General features: G+C 30.9%; 1 protein-coding gene across 1 annotated transcript; it reads left to right on the forward strand.

The window, feature by feature from the left end:
- Positions 1–12,252: 12,252 nt before the first annotated feature.
- Positions 12,253–16,408, forward strand: PFICI_11303 (uncharacterized protein; the record flags this gene model as incomplete). Its single annotated transcript, XM_007839884.1, has 5 exons — positions 12,253–12,508; positions 12,570–12,925; positions 12,994–13,228; positions 13,286–14,588; positions 14,689–16,408. The coding sequence occupies 5 exons, from the start codon at positions 12,253–12,255 to the stop codon at positions 16,406–16,408; spliced, it is 3,870 nt and encodes a 1,289-aa protein (XP_007838075.1).
- Positions 16,409–16,796: the final 388 nt, after the last annotated feature.

Consider the following 16,796-nt stretch of genomic DNA (forward strand, 5'->3'; position numbering starts at 1 on the left):
ATTATAATTCGGCGTATAATTATATAAGTATACCGCGGTTTTGCCGATTTTAGGCCAGAGTTAATAAAGGAATCTTGCGCTAATACGCATTATACGTTTTTTCTCTTTAATTATACCCTTTAAACGTTCGGCAGCTTTATTTTAAGCTTATATATATAATACTAAAGGCTCGAATTTAATATATTTATTTTTAAAATATTTTCCGATTACCTATTTAATTTTTATAATCTCGTTATCGTATTCGATAATTTTAATTTTAATATTATATTAAATTTTTATTATACCTAAAAACGATCGGAAAGCGTTAATTAATATAACCGTAATCCTTTCCGTAAAATAATAATTTTATATATATCCCGTTTACCGATAAATAATTAGCATTTAAAATATATAATTTTCGATTTTTTTAATATAATTATAAAAATTTATAACTAATCGTTCGCTATAATTTTCGTTAATTAGCCGTAGCGCTCGCCGTGGTTAGCGCGTGATTTTTATAAATGCGTAGGCTTTATATTTTATTATAATTAGTTTTTTAATTTTTACCTTTTAAAATAAATAAATAAAATATTCGAAAGCTGCCGGGCCTAAATATCCTATTTTTTAATACTATTGTATAGCTTTTTTAATTAATAATGGCCTTTTTATCCATATTATATATCTTTTCCGATAAATAGCAAATAACGCTAAAAATAATTCGTAAAATCTATATTTAAGGATATATTATCCGTATTAGTTTTAAAATATACTAATTAAAAATTTATTTTTTTTACGTAATATTATAAAATCGTTTTTATTATCCTAATAATATCCTTATTTTTATAATTAACGGAATAATACTAATATAATTAGTAACCTAAAATAATAAGCTATATTATTTAATAATAATATTTTAAATCCGAGCTATATAATTATTATACCGTACCCGTAAATAAATAATTTCCGGTCGCCTAACTAAATAAAATCGTAATTAAAAGCTTACCTATAATTAATAAGCCTTATTTTTATATTTATAATTAAAATCGTTATCGCTAAATCTAAAATAATTAAATAACGCAAAAAATAATTTTTTATAAATACTATAAAATTGTTTTATACGTTTATTATTAATCGTCCGTTTTATTAATCTATATTAATTGGGAGCGATTTTTCCTTAATTATTCGTAATATATTAATTCGGCTGGTTTTAATCCTTTTTATATTACGAATTTATTTCTATAAATTAGGGTTTTTTTAAAGGCCTTATTTATTTATATTTATATTTTATTTTTAGGGACGAAACCTAAATAAGCTTTTTTTAAAAATACGTAAAAATATAAATTAAAAGCGTAAAAAAAATAGCAAATAAAGCATCTAATATCTTTTTATTTTTTATTATAAGTAATTCGTCCACCCCTTCTTTTATGTAAATTAGCCGTATTTAATCGGGGAGGCATCTAATCTTTAACGAAGTAAGCGTCTTTATTTTATCCGTTTTAAAGCTATTTTTTAGCTTTATTAGCGTAAATTATAAAAGCGCCTTTCCTAATTTTTAGCCTAATCGGCTATTAAATGTTTAAGCTTTTACGGAAATCGTTATTTATTACCCGATATTTTAAATTCCTATTTAAAATGTTTTATTTTTTATAAATTTAATAAAAAATAGCCTATTATAACATAATTAAAATAATTATATTTAAAAAATCTATAGCCTAAACCAAATTATCCTATATTTTAACGATTTGCTTTACCTAGGTTTTCGCTATAATTATCTCCTATTTATTAACTTAATTAGCAGCTTTTTTTAATATTTTTAAAGGCTTAAAAGCTTCTAAATATTATTTCCTTGCTTTTTTTTTATTATTTATAGCCAATTTATTATAGCAAACCCTTAAATTCTCGTATTATTTATATAAAAGCTCGTTAATTAAGCAATATATAAAAAAGAAATTTAGAAAAATCGTTATAATTATCTATTTCGTAATCTCCTTAATTGCCGTATATTATTTAGCGTATATAGCCTCCTTTATTTTATAATAATTATAATCGAAATTAAATAACTTCTAACCTCCTTTAATAAAATCCGTAATCGTCTATTCCCCGTCCTTTTTATCTTATATAATCGGATCGTCGTTTATATCTATAGCTTCGAGGGTAATAGCCGCGGTTTTTATATATTTAGTCTTTTTAATATCCGGTTCGACTAAAATTTTAATTAAAATCGTCTTATTTTTAAAATAATCAATTAATCCGGCAATTTATACCTAAATCTAAAACGTATATTCCTAATTAATCTAATCGGAAATTATCTTTAACGATACCGTTAGGCCGATTCCGGCTTTTTTCGTAATTATTATTTTCGTAGCTTTAGCGGAGGCACTAAAACTTTTAATTATTAATTAAAATAATGCTTTCCTATTAAAATTTAAACTAATTTAATATAAATATTAATTATATAATATATTAATTTATATTTTACGCTTTTTAATTTTAATAAAATATACGCTTATTTAGGTGGCCCCGGCTAATCCCCGGAAAATCCCGTATATCTATTTAAACACCATAGGGTTGATCCGTGTACTCAAGCACACCCCAGTGTATGGGAACCATAATCCACCATTTAACAATAATAAATAAAAGCATTATACCTTATATAATTATATAGCACAAAAAAAAAGTCGTGGCCCACTAGCTTAACCTTTTACCACTCGGTGGGGCGGGCGCAAAACAGCCTGCTACCGTATACCGCCTTCTTAAGGTAGCGGCAGAATTATTTTTTTTTTTATTTAAACAAAGGTTCCCCCCCGTAATTTTGGAAACTTTTTTTTTTTTTTATTAAACTATATATAAATATTCTATTATTTTTTACTAAATTAATCGTATAAATTTATATAAAAAACGCAATTTTTATAAAAGTTTTATATTAAATATTGCGATTTTTATATTTTAATTTATTTAAATTTAAAGTTAAAAAATTACGTTTATATTAATTCGTTTAAGCTTATCCTTTTTTAATTAGCGCTTACGCTAATTCGTTTTCCTTTTTCCCGTTTTATTTATTCCCGTATAAATCCGATTATATCTGGCACCGCTTCGCCCGACCCGGGCGGTAATAAGCCGGATCCTCCCGGTTCTCCCGTCCCCCCGGTAAAGCGTATACGATCTCGTACGATTTTAAATAATGCCGCTAAAGCTATTAAAAAATTTAGCAAAAATTTTAAAAAAGTTATTTGCGCTCGTACGGATTCGGTCGACCCCGATTATAATAATTCGGGTTAGCTTAAAAATAATAATTTTTTTACGATTCCAAATAACGCCGTATAAATTAAAAAAAATATCGTACCTCCTAAAATCGTTCCTTTTATTAACCCCGAATTAACCAAATACGTTTATAATAAAGCTTATATATCCCCGATTAATATAATTAGCTAGATATTCTTTTTCGTTAAAGTTTATACCAATTTAGGTTTAATTACGCTACGTTATATTAATTTATATAAAACCGTCTTATTTTGCGCATAATCGTACTAAAAACTAAATAAAATAATAGTTTTTTAGCCCCGCGCAAAATTAATTTCGAGCGTTAGCAAAATTTAACTTAAGCCTTATTATATATATACGGCACCGTATAAATTTTTATATATGCGAAATGCTTTATAATAATTGCTAATAATTCTCGTTTTAAAGGCAATAATATTTTCGAATATTATATTAGTAAATTCGGTTTTATATTTTCTAATATAAAATTATATTAATTTATTAGTTTTTAATTTATATTATAAAATTTATTATATTAATTATATTTGGATTATAACTCTTTATTCTTTTAATTGCGCTAATAGGTTTTTTTTATATAATTTCGTATATATTTATTAATATTTGTACGAAAATAATAATAATTCGTTTATGTTTAGTACCCCCGGTAAATTCCCGGGCAAAATTATATTTAAAAATTATAAAAAGTTTTTATCCGGTGTTACGTCCAATTAATTCCGTGCTATAAATAAGCATTTTTGTTTAAAATCGTACGAACCTAACTAATCCTCGTTTTAGCATTTATAATAAATGCTAAAGTTAAAAAATTTAAATTTAAAAATAAAAATAATAACGGTAATAATAATAATAATTAATACGGCTTCGTATTAATTTATTCGCTTTTTTGCGCGTTTGGATTATTTTAATTAGGCACGTACGTATTTATACGGATTTATACGCCCGTGCCCTAACCCGGTTTTTAGTTTAATACCAGCCCGATTAAAAAATAATAATTTTATTATTAAAATTTATACGAATCCGTAATATTTTATATATATATATGTTATTAATTATAATTTAATGCAATTATATTTAGCGCCTTTAAATAATCGAACTAAAATTATTAATATTATACGGTGCTTTTAAATTTTATTTAATTAATATTTTAGGCTATATAATATTTAATCCTTTTTTTTTTTACTTTCCGGAACTAATACTACCAGGTTTCGTATATCCGTTACTCGAAATATCGCTATATAAAATTATTTATATACAAAAACGTTTTATTTTAAACTAACTCTAATATATTAAAACGATTATCTTTAAGCTTTATATATAATTATACTAAAGCATATTTTTAAAGGCAATTAATATCGATTTTATTTATAGCTATTATAGCCTTTTTCTAAAAATAATTTTATTTTCGGGATTAATTTTTCGTTTCTATTAAATAGACCTTTAAAAATTTTTATTTTTATTTTTATACGGCCTAATTTTAATATAATTATTCTTATGCTATTATATAAACCTTTTTTTAGTATTTAATTACGTAATAATAATACCGGGATTCCGAAATATAATTGCAATTTATAATTAAAAAGATTTACTAGGTTTATTTTATATAAATATTTTACCGGTAATACGTCGTCGTTTATTTATAAAATATTATCGATTTAATTTATAAAAATATATTTATAAATTTTATTTTTATAGCGTTTAAATATAAATATATTAAATATTTATACGGTATCGTTTTTCGGTAATAAAATATATTAAAATTCGAAAAAAAATAATTTTAATTGCTATAATTCGATTATAGGATAAATTGCTTAAGCCAAAATTTTAATTATTCGGATTAATTAGATTTTATTTAGAATAATTACGAATCCGCGCAAAATTAAATTATATAAAAATTTATAAAGCTATTTTATATATTTTTAGTTTTATTTATTTGCTAATTCGAGCCGTATATTTTAAATTAATTTAAATTTGCGCAAATATTTTTAAAGGTAAAAGTGCTTTAAATAATTTTATATAATATTTTTTAATTTTGCATTTTTTAATACCGGTAAAATCTAAGCAAAATCGCCCTTAAATAAAATAAAAATGCCGCTAAATCGTTTATTTCGTTAAAATACGTTTTAAAATATATAATTTATATATTTAAAATAGTTTTTAGCTTATAAAATAATTTTATCCTAAATAATCAAATAGGTGCGGCTAAATAAATTTGCTAAAAAACCCGGTATTCTCGGCTTTATTTTCGGATCGCATAAAATAAAAATTCGAAATTTAAAATATGCTATTTAGCTTAAAAATAATAAAAATATTATAATTCCGGATAAAGCTATATAAATTACGATTTTTCCTTACGCGCGATATCGGTAATAAATTACCTTATATAAAAAGGTTTTCCTAATCCCGGCGCCGCTTTATATAAAAAATAATATACCGGTTTATACCGCGTCGATCGCTTTTATAATTTCGTTATAAATTACGAATTATCCCGGGTTAAGCTAATAATAAATTAATTTATATAATTCTTTCTTAGCTTTTATATCGTAATCTAATTAAATTTTAAAAAATAAATTGCTATATTAAATCGCCTAATTATATATTAAAATAAATAACCCCGTATTATTTATTAATATACCGTATAAAGTTAAAGCTTATTAAATTTTAAAAAAACCGAAATTAAATTCGGGAAATTCTAAATTTATTAGAACTTAGCCTTTTATAGTTATATTTAAACGGTATAATAAATTATCGTATAAAAGCGATTTAAACTCGTTTTATAAGGCTATTACGTCGATTATATTTTTTTCCGCGATAGCGAACGTAAAAAATTTACGGAGTTAGAAAGCTAACGACGATTTTTTTTATTCCGCGAATAACTTCGATTAATACTAATTATTTTAAAAAAGTTTTAATGCAAAATAGGCAAATTTAAAGCTAAGCTAAATTTTATTATTAACGGTTTGCAAAAACTTAAATAAAATTAAATTAAGCATTTTATTAAATAATAGCCTAAAATAAAACCGTTTATTTTAAAACGGATAAACGAATTTTATTCGGCCGATAATACGAATTTAACGTTATTTGCGTATTTATATACGAATACTTTTTTAAAACGTATAAATATATAAAAAATCTTAATATAAGGTTTGCCGTAAATTAATATAATACCGGTTATAATTAAAAAAAGCTTATAGCGTTAATTTTTTATAATTATTTTATTTACGGATTTTAGGCAAATAAACGGCTAATTTTTAGACGGGCGGATTTTAGTATTTAATTTTAAAGCCGTAAATATTCTAAATATTTTAAACGGAACTAAAATATTTTATAATAAGGTATTTTTAAATTTTATTTATTATTTTAGGTTATGCAATATTTATAGCATTTTATTCGGTATTATTAATCGTAAACGGTTAAAATAATACGGTGCTACGGTTTATGCTTTTAAAAATATATTTATAAATATATTTTATAATTCGTATTAAAACGTATATTTCGATATTAATATATATATTATATTTAAAAAAAAGCACGGGGTTATACGGGACAACCTAATTATTACCTAATTTAATTTTCCTCGATATGCCGTTTTCGAATATTTTGCAATATATATAATCGCTATTATTTTTTCGGCGGTATAATAAATACTTATTATTATTAATTATTATATAGGGTACAAAAGGCTTCGGAAATTTTTTAAAATAATATATATTTAAACGGCCTAAAGCCAATTCGTCCGAAATAAAACTATCCGGAAATCTCGATATTATATAAACTGCTTAAAGGTTATACCTTCCGTATAATCTATAAATTATATTAAATTCTATAATTTATCGTAATCGTCCGTTTAAATCTATACTAATTAATAATAGCTCGGCCTAAATTACGCGATCGATATTCGATCCGATTAAATAGCGTTACCGATTTTCGCTATTAAAAAATAATAAATAATATATATACGGCAAACCTCGCTTTTAATATTCGATCGTCCAAATATAGCTTATATATTTACCGAAAAATTTGCTTTTAATTATATTTTAAAAAAGCTAATTAATCTTTATATAAAAAACTTTTATAATTAAATTTAATTAATCGTTAGCCGTTTAGCCCGGTTCTAGCTTGCGCATAATTTTAAACTAATTTAAATTTACCGTAAAAATAATAAATTTAAATAATCTATTTAATTCGCGTATAATAGCTATAAAATTTTAATAATACCGTAATATAAAGCGTAAATTACCTTTATATAAAGCCGGTAATATTACCTAAATAATATTTAAAATTATTATATTATTATCTCGTTATACCGAATCACCTTTATTACCGTATAAATCCGCACTAATTTTATCCTAATTTATACAAAATTAATTTAATTGATTTTAATTTTGCGTTACCTAAACGTTTATAATAAATTATTAAAATAATCGATTAAATACGAACGGGATTAAATCGTTTAAACCGCGGCTATATAAATAATAACGATATTAATCGCGGAAGGTTATATATTATTTTAAGCCGGGCGTTTTTATAAAAAATATTCCGGGTTAAAATTTATTAAAGCCGTAAAAAAATATAATAAAATATTATAAACCGAAAAAAGCTAGGTATTTGCAATTAATTATTATTAAATAATATTTTTATTTTTAACCGTTCGAATCGAAGCGTTTTTATACGAATACGATTTTACGTTAGCGGTTTTTGCGAATAGCTGCACCGTTATTATTTTTATTTATAATAATTCCAGCAATTTTATTCGTAATTAGCAAATTTTAGGTTTTTCGATCCGCTTTTTTCCGTAATATTAATTATATCGAAAAGCGTAAAGCAATTTAAAGCTTTTTAAAAGTTAAGCCGTTTTTATTTAGTCGTTATAATTTATTATCGAATAATTTTTTTGCTTATATAAATAATTAGATATATAAATTATATAAATATAGGTATTTTAATAATAAGGTTAATATTATCGGATTTAATTAGAAATTTATTATACGGGCTTAATTAGTTTTATTCGGATTAAAAAAATATAATTAAGCGTAGCTAAGGGTATAACCGGGTTTTATATTTATTAAGCCGATTCCGTAATAATAAAAATTATAAATTTAAAATATATTCGGTCCTGGACGGTTTCCGAAAAAGAGATTTTTTTTGCAAAGCTTTAACGTAAAAGCAAATATAAAATTATAATTCCGAATATTATTTTTAAAAAAACGCCTAATTATACCGTTCGGGCGTAATAAATTTCGAATTAATATAAATAATTCCGGTAAAAATAATAAATCGATTTTGCCTATTTTGCAATAATTTATTAGTCGTTTTATACTTTATTATATGGCATTTTTTTTTTATTTAATAATTTATATTATAAAAATTGCAAATAAAAGCGCCGTAAAGCCTAAAATCGTATAATTTAATATAAAGAATATCGTTTATATTAATATACGTAAAAAAAAAACGGCGTTAGACCGAGTCGTACTAATTTTAATAAAAACGTTATTTTTATATTATTTTAGCGAATTTAGGATAATTTAGCATATTAAAGCATCGTTATCGTTTATTAAATTTAATCGCTTTAGCTTATATATTTGCGGATTTGTATATTATAATATGCGCTTATTATATATTTAAATATTAATATTAAGGATATTATTACATTAAGAACTATTATTATTGCTTATAATATAAGCGATATAAAGATTATATTATACGCGTAATCGATTAGTCCGGAAGTCGGTAAAAGAACGATATTTTTTGTATTAGGTATAAAAATCTAATACCTTAGATATTAAAAAAAAAAAAGCGGATTACGTTTATAAAAGCGAATATAATAATAATACGATTTTAAATATAATAAAATAATTTTATAAAAGTATTTTAATATAAAAAACTATATATATATAATATAAAATATAATTAATTATCGAATAATTATAATACGGTTTAATATAAGGTTTTATAACCTTTATGCGTTATTAAATACGGCCGCTTTTTTATTTTTAGCCTTATTTTTATTAATATTAAATAGCGCCGAGTTATTTAACGTAATTTTATCCAAAAGATCGGCTTCGTACGTTTTAATTTGCGCCGGTTTTATCGTAATCGAATTATTTAAAGGTTTAATACTTTAATTCGTATTTCCTTTTTATTTAATAAATTTAACAATTATCGTTTTTAAATATAAACGCTTATTAGGTTATATTATATTATCGGAATTATAAGCGCTTATATTTAAACGCTTCGTAAGAATATCCGGAAAAAGCGAACGGGGCTATAACCGTTTATAAAAATACTTATCGGCAAATAAAGATTTACCCGTATCCGAATTATCCGAATTTTCGATAATAAAATCTTTTAATAATTTAGGCGAATTAATAAATTCCGCTGCCTTAGGCCTTACGGCAGGCCTAATAAATATAAAAAAACTTAATCGTAAAGGTTGCTTTATATATTAATTAGCAAAAGCTTTTATTAGCGTATATAATTTATCGCTAATTTAGGCGAATATAAAACTATTACGAAAATAATTATAGCTAATAGCTATAAATTCGACCGTAATATCGCCAGCTTCCTATATATTATTTATAAAAACAAACGATTTGGATAATAATAAAAACCGTAAATAATTAAATCTTTTTATATTAAAGCTAGAATTAGCGTAAAAAATTTTAATCGCTATATATTTTTTTATACTTAAAAAAATCGAGCTTTTCGTTACCGACGGCGTTTTATATTTTATTTAATAATATTATATAAATCTAATTTAATACGTATTAATTATATTAATATTAATATTTAAATCGCTACCGGTCGAATCGAAATTAATATTTATTTCCGCAATTTTACGCCGCGTTATTTAGTTTTTAATAAAAATAGCATTTAGCTATGCGTAAATAAACGGCGCTATATTAAAATTAGTATTTAGCATAATAATCGCTTAATGCTAAAATTAATTAGGAATAGGTAAATTTATAATCGTAATTATTATTATTTTTTTTTTATTTTTAGTATTAATCGGTAATAAATAAATAAATATAATTATTATCGGCGTTAAAATTGCTTATATAAATATAGGCTAGGCCGCTTTAATTCGGTTAAAAATACTAATAATCCTTTTTTATTTAACTAGCGTTATTTTTTTACCTTTAGCGCTATTTAAAGGTATACGAAGCTAATTATATAATATACCGTTAAAAAAAAAAGCGTTTTAGCTTATATAATCCTATTTTTTAGCATATTTAATATAATGCGCTTTAATTGATTTTTTATTATAATTTACCTTTTATAAAAAACCGGGGTAATATTATATAATAATAAAATAAGCTAATCGGAAGGTTTATATAATCGTACGCTATTAGGCTTTTTTAAGCCAACTAAAAAAAAACACGGATTATCTAATACGCGGACGAAATAACCCTTTTTTTATTATTTAAAAACGTATATATAGCCGTATTATTACCACGCAACTTCGAAATAAAGCGGCTAAAAGCAATTTTTATTATATAGCTCGTCGATTAAAACCGTATTTTTATTTTTGCCTGCGTTTTTTTATTAAATCGCGTTATTTAAGCAAATAATATATTTTTTAAATTAAAGCTTTTTATTTTTTATTAGGCCTTTTAGGAAAAGTATATTTAAAGCAAAAAATAAAGGCGTACGACGGATTTAATAAATAAAGCAAAAAAACTTTTTATTTTAGCTACGACCTTCCGGGTATTAATTATTTTTATATAAATAACCTTTATAATAAATTAAAGATTTAGCCTTTAAATAAAAGCTATAATAAAAATACGTAATATTTATACGATATTTTAAAAAAAGCAACTAATTTAAACGTTTTCGATTAACGGGGAATAATATTAATTTACGCAATTTTAATTTATAACAAAAAATATAATTAGTTTTATTAAATATTTAAAAAATAAAAAAGGAAAAAATCGAAAATAATAAAAATTAAAAAAAAAAATTAAAAATAGCTTTAAACGAATTAATATAAAATAAAACCTTATATTTATAAAAAAAAAATTAAGCCGCTATATTTCGTACCGTATTAATTAAATTAGCAATAGCTAATATAAATTTATATATATACCGTATAAAAATATAATCGTTAAAAATTATATTATAGCAAAGCTATCGCGAACGCATAGGCCCTAATAAAAAAATACGCTAGCGAGGCTATCACTAAAAAATACGAATTTATACGGCGTCGCACTCGACGAAAACAAAACCCGAAAGCTCGGAATAAAAAGGAATTATATTCGTACGGCAAACCTATACCGCCGGGCACTCCTGCGCAGACTCCGCGCGCCGACCGACGCATATTGCTTTATTCTTTTATTAAGATAGATAGCCGAGTGTTGTATGGGATATCACTAGGAATTATGGAGATATGTTCCAAATAATTTTACAATTCATTCAATGGCAAGCATAACGAATTCATGTAGTCTAAGCTTAGTTTAGAGCTCCCACTTTTCCGCAAGTGGCCTGGCGGCGAACCGCGATTGGGTACTAGAACGCCCAAGAGCACTAATTCAACACATATCTCCTAGTGCTTGGGCTTGTGCCACTTTACATATTACTGAGATTGGACGATGATTTAGAAGAAAGAAGCTTCTTTGAAATGCCCACAAGTGAATTGTAAGAGATTAAACGTTACTTCCATGATCTCATGTGCGTTGGCCTGAATTCCAGTCGTGGTGGGCTGGCTTTCTTAGTGCTAGGCTGTGCCACTATTAGACTGTGCCGCTTGGGGACCTAGGTAGCTTGAACTGCGCCGCGTATTTACATACCTCCCCCGTGACTCATGCGGTAAGCCTCGACGAGACGAGGACCAAAAAAGTTGTCATGACTCACGTAGCAACATTTCATTGAAGAGAAGGAGTACAAAAAGAATGGTTGTGATGACCTCGCTGTCTTGAGACTCTTGTAGATTATCTGTCTTGATTTTTCTTTATGGTCGCGACGCCCTAAACGCTAGCGCCAAGTCACTATATTACAACAACCATGGAGCGAGTTAGAAAGGTCTACTTTGATGCTTTGGCAATGACCAAGGCCCAGATCTATGAGCTTCTGGAGACACTTCCTAGCGGTTCCGCGCATCCATTTAGTTCTGAACGCGTGCTTCTGTGTCGGACAGAACATGGCGTTGAGGAGATCGACATCTCTTCTTACCCAGAAGACTACTTTTTTAATGCTGTAGATTTAGGCGCGATGGGCGAGACGCTATTGAAGCGAATGGCTGGTTTTAAGCATCATTTGAGTATGTCTTCCCCTCCGCCATTTGGTAACATTGCAATGAACATGGCGCTAAACATTGGCAGGCGTGTTCCAAGATTTCCAAATTCTGCAGGCACCGGCTTCAACATTCGAGATCCCAATAGTATCAGATCAAATCACCATCTTGGCAGTCTCCGAAAGAACACCTACTTACTATGACTTTTGCTTTGCGGATGCATCTTGTAATGCTTGTTGCTGGCTTGCCAGAAATACATTTCAGGGCATCACCCATAGTGGCGATATTCTCAATGGGAATGACCTACTCGATTTTGTCCGCATCAACAAAGACAGGCTCACTGATAAGGAGATTTGTGTCTTCATATCTGGCTACCAGACTACGCAAATCACAAGATTTCAAGGCACCCACCCTGCGTTGCTGGTTGCAAACCATGTCGACAAGGTATTTTTTTTTTTCAAAAATAAAACAAAAGTCCTAGATAATTAAGCACCTGAACTGACGACTGGCAGATTCTTTACATTATACCAGTTCCCCTAGACGCGGCGACAATTGGCGATGCCACCATATGTTGCCCTCTGGTTATCAAGGGGAACGGAGACTCGTTGATATGCTCAATATTGCCGACAGCGACCACTGATCGAGACATGATGTGCCATAGTAATAAGTTAGAAAGTCCTTGCTTCGCAGAAGCAATTCAGCGTGCCGACTTTACCATCTCTAGCACCAGTGAGAGCGCTGTTCTAGGTGTGTAACGAAGTACTGATACTCGATGCCTTTGAAATGCTAACACGATTGATCTAGTGCCTAGAACTGCTATTGCCAGAGAAGCTGCAGATGCGCCTTCGGAACGTCTTCGTGGACTGGTCAATAAGGAGCATGCGATAATTACCACCGACTCGGCCATTTTCCCCTCATTCGTTGACTTGGCAAGTACACAGATGATACGATTCGGTACGGGTCTTGAGTTCATACTGCCAGATGAAAAGTCTCTTGCAAAGGAACAGTCGTCTACTGTTGTTTTACCATGCATTTTTGGGTCTCTGCTTTCGGGGCCCTTATTGCTGGCGACAGGCACTGTCCCTACAAATGTTCCATTCCGCGACGAGGAAGCTCTACGAAGCTATTATGAGCAGCTCAAAAGTGTTGTGGTTATTGTCGACGACCGCATGACAGACAATGCTCGCAACCTAGCAACTTCCTACAGGATCAATGCACTATTCATTGTGCAGATTACTCCGGAAGGCGAACCCAAGGATACCGACGATGTCTTGAAGCTTCTGGATTCGGTAAACATCAATGCAGTGACAGCTCTTGCCGGCCCCCAATCCTTGGTTCTAGTGCAAGTCTTTGACAGATATTACTTTTACCGAGGCCTTGCTAATCGGGCCCACTTGAACACTACCAAGCTGGCGTTTGGCACAGATATCACATCTATCATCGAGTCTGCAGGTGCTGAACCCATGACCGACCCCAGAGTGAAGCGGCTGATCGACCTCGAGAATGCCAACACCATTATCCTTCCCTCTACGGGCCAGTTGGTACGAGTCCAGGATCTTCAGAAACTATTCGAGGATCTTTCAGTCAACGAAATTCAAGCCATGGAGGAAGACATCACTGCTGCGATTCCACAGCTACAGATTCTGTTGAACCAGAAAGACCTGCAGGACCTCTCTCAGTCCTTGGTAGCTGCACTTTCCGCCAAGATTGGCAAGGCCGTATCTCCAATGCGGGATGCTTACGTCAATCTTGTGACCGAGAATTCCAACGTGGCCGATCCGGAGTTGGTAAAGAAGAAGAATGACACGCTGGGTCTGCTGAGGTATACTACCAAGGAGCTGCAGAAGGCTCTAGAGCCGGTCATTTCAAGTTTGGCCAGCATAGTGTCTGTCCGGACGACTTCAAAGCGAACCTATGACTTGAAGCGGCTTGTGCGTCAATCTCAGATCCGTGGAAATGTTGAGGCAGCAAAGTCCATGACTTTCGAAACCCTTTCAGGATACCTGGAGACTTATGCTGAAGATATGGGTGTCATGCTGCTGAAGATCAAGGATGAGCCATACCGCGAGCTTCTAGGAGGCTTGAAGAATGCTGCCATTGATGCTAGGTATGTTTGACTGAAAATTGATGAAGGGTTTTGAAGGGCAGAGATTTCCTGAATCATCAAAATTCTGTCTCTTAGATATTCAGCTAACATTAATTTCCAGTCCATGTTGCGATCTTGACTCGAGAGTTCTCCACCTGCAGGGACTTGATGCAGGCATCATCATGGAGCAGTCACAGAGCTATCACGACGGCCCACTTCGAAGTCAGCTAGGACCAAACCATCCACTGATGGCACTGGCGAATATAGGACAGCACGAATCCGGATCAACTCTGGCCTGGGTCTGTTGGGACGAGTTTGTCGACCTCGAAAGTCCTTACACTGTAAGATGGATGGAGAAATGCAACGAAACCCATATTGCTGCGCTGAGGATTATCATGAGAGGTACCCTGAGCCATGCAGTAGCGTCGAGAGAGCATAACCTGCAGCCCGGCAGCCCGGAAATTGGTAATCTTATGGGCACTTTGCTCATGACTGCAATGTCGAAACTCGCCGCGATGAGGACAACCACTCCAGACCTGGTCGCCAAGGCAGAAGATACAGTCACACGACTGATGCGAGGACTGTTTGGCAATCTATTGACCATTGCCGGGTCTGGTGTGCGTCCTCTAAGTATGGTCTGGCAGTTGTTTGGTCTGAACCCCCAATACGACCTTCCCACCACCGCCGCAGAGTGGGTCTGGTACGAGACTGTCGTTGCCTTGTATCCATACACTGGGTGGCCTCTTGAGCAGTTTTACAACAATCTGGAGAAGCTTCTCGACAAGGCCATAGTCCGTGTTGTCACCAAAAGCGAAGATATCAAGGAAATCAAGTCAAACCGGACGCAAAGCTTGATCCGATACTGCAAACTCCGAAATATTCAGCTTGACCATTCTCGTACCATCATTACCATCTTTATGCGAATGCTCACAGAAAAGGACGTCGATATTGCGGCCGTTGCAACGCGTCTGCTAGAGCATCTTCCTCCAACATTGGAAAGACAGACGCAGAGCTACGGCAAGATGATCAAGTATATCAAGCATCTCTCAACGGGAGGTCCACGACGCGGCAAAGACGACCTGGTTGCCGCCAGCATCTACACGAAGCGTTCCGCTGCTTTTAGCGAACTCAAGACCCGAGTGGCCGAAGCATGCCAGAGCAATGACTGGCCTGCCGTCAAAGAATCGTGCCAGTCAATCATGGACAAGCACGCGGAAATTGCCGCCCTGTGGAATATCAATCCGCAGTCGCTCAACATTCAAAACATCACGGTATACAAAGATCTACTGAACATGGATCTTGGAACCGAAGATGACCCGAATTCCAAGGCAATCAGCCACGAGCTGACGCGGCTGGTTCTCGGCGACGCGGAGAGGCTGCGTCTCCCGTGGCAGGTTGGCAAAGAGGGTCAGTTTGGGGATACTATCGAGTCCCTCAACGAGGAGTTCCTACATGAGATATTGACTGGAGAGAAATTGGAAGCACCCAGCGCCATCGATACGGAAAGCAAGGTGGTAGAGGATTCGATAACAACTTTGGCGCTGCCGCAGACGGAAGACGAGTTTTCTCGATTCAAGTCGGCAGTGCAGCCTCGCTTCATAAGCACCATGCAGAAGGACCTGTCTCCCGATGATGTGTGCGAAATCCTCAATATTCCTGTTTCGGCAATGCGCGTCTTTGCCAGAGCTCTGAATCCGGAATTTGAATGGGCGGATCTCGGGCAGAATTTCAAGATGGTCGTACTTGACTTGTTGAGGAATCGTACTGATCGATTGGAAAGACGTCCTACCAAGATGTTACTTGGTCGTGGAAGTGGAAGAGTTTTGCAGATCGAGGCATGATGCTATGGTGCTTCCTAAGATATCTATAAGCTATCCTGAAGGGAATGAAGAAATAAACCGTAGCAAGTATTTTCACGAGGAACATGTATCACGACCTTATTTTTTTTTTTTTTTTTTTTTTTTTTTAACATTTTGACCATAGTACTTTATATCAATAATCACTTTCTCGATCATTGCGTTATATCAGCCTGTGATTCCTGGGCCTGCAGCGTTGATATTGGAAGTGGCCATTTGCGCGCACATAGATACGTATATTGTTAGGTGCTAGGCACCACCCTAGCTACTAGTACCTAATTTTCCTCACAGCTACTACGGCTTTCCGCCCTCTTCTGTATTTCAATTTTTGCTACGCTTTGCCACATCTAGATTGAGATATCATTAACGCCTG

This window comes from Pestalotiopsis fici, assembly GCF_000516985.1.
Source record: "Pestalotiopsis fici W106-1 unplaced genomic scaffold PFICI_Scf_8, whole genome shotgun sequence".
NCBI classification, from domain to species: domain Eukaryota; kingdom Fungi; phylum Ascomycota; class Sordariomycetes; order Amphisphaeriales; family Sporocadaceae; genus Pestalotiopsis; species Pestalotiopsis fici.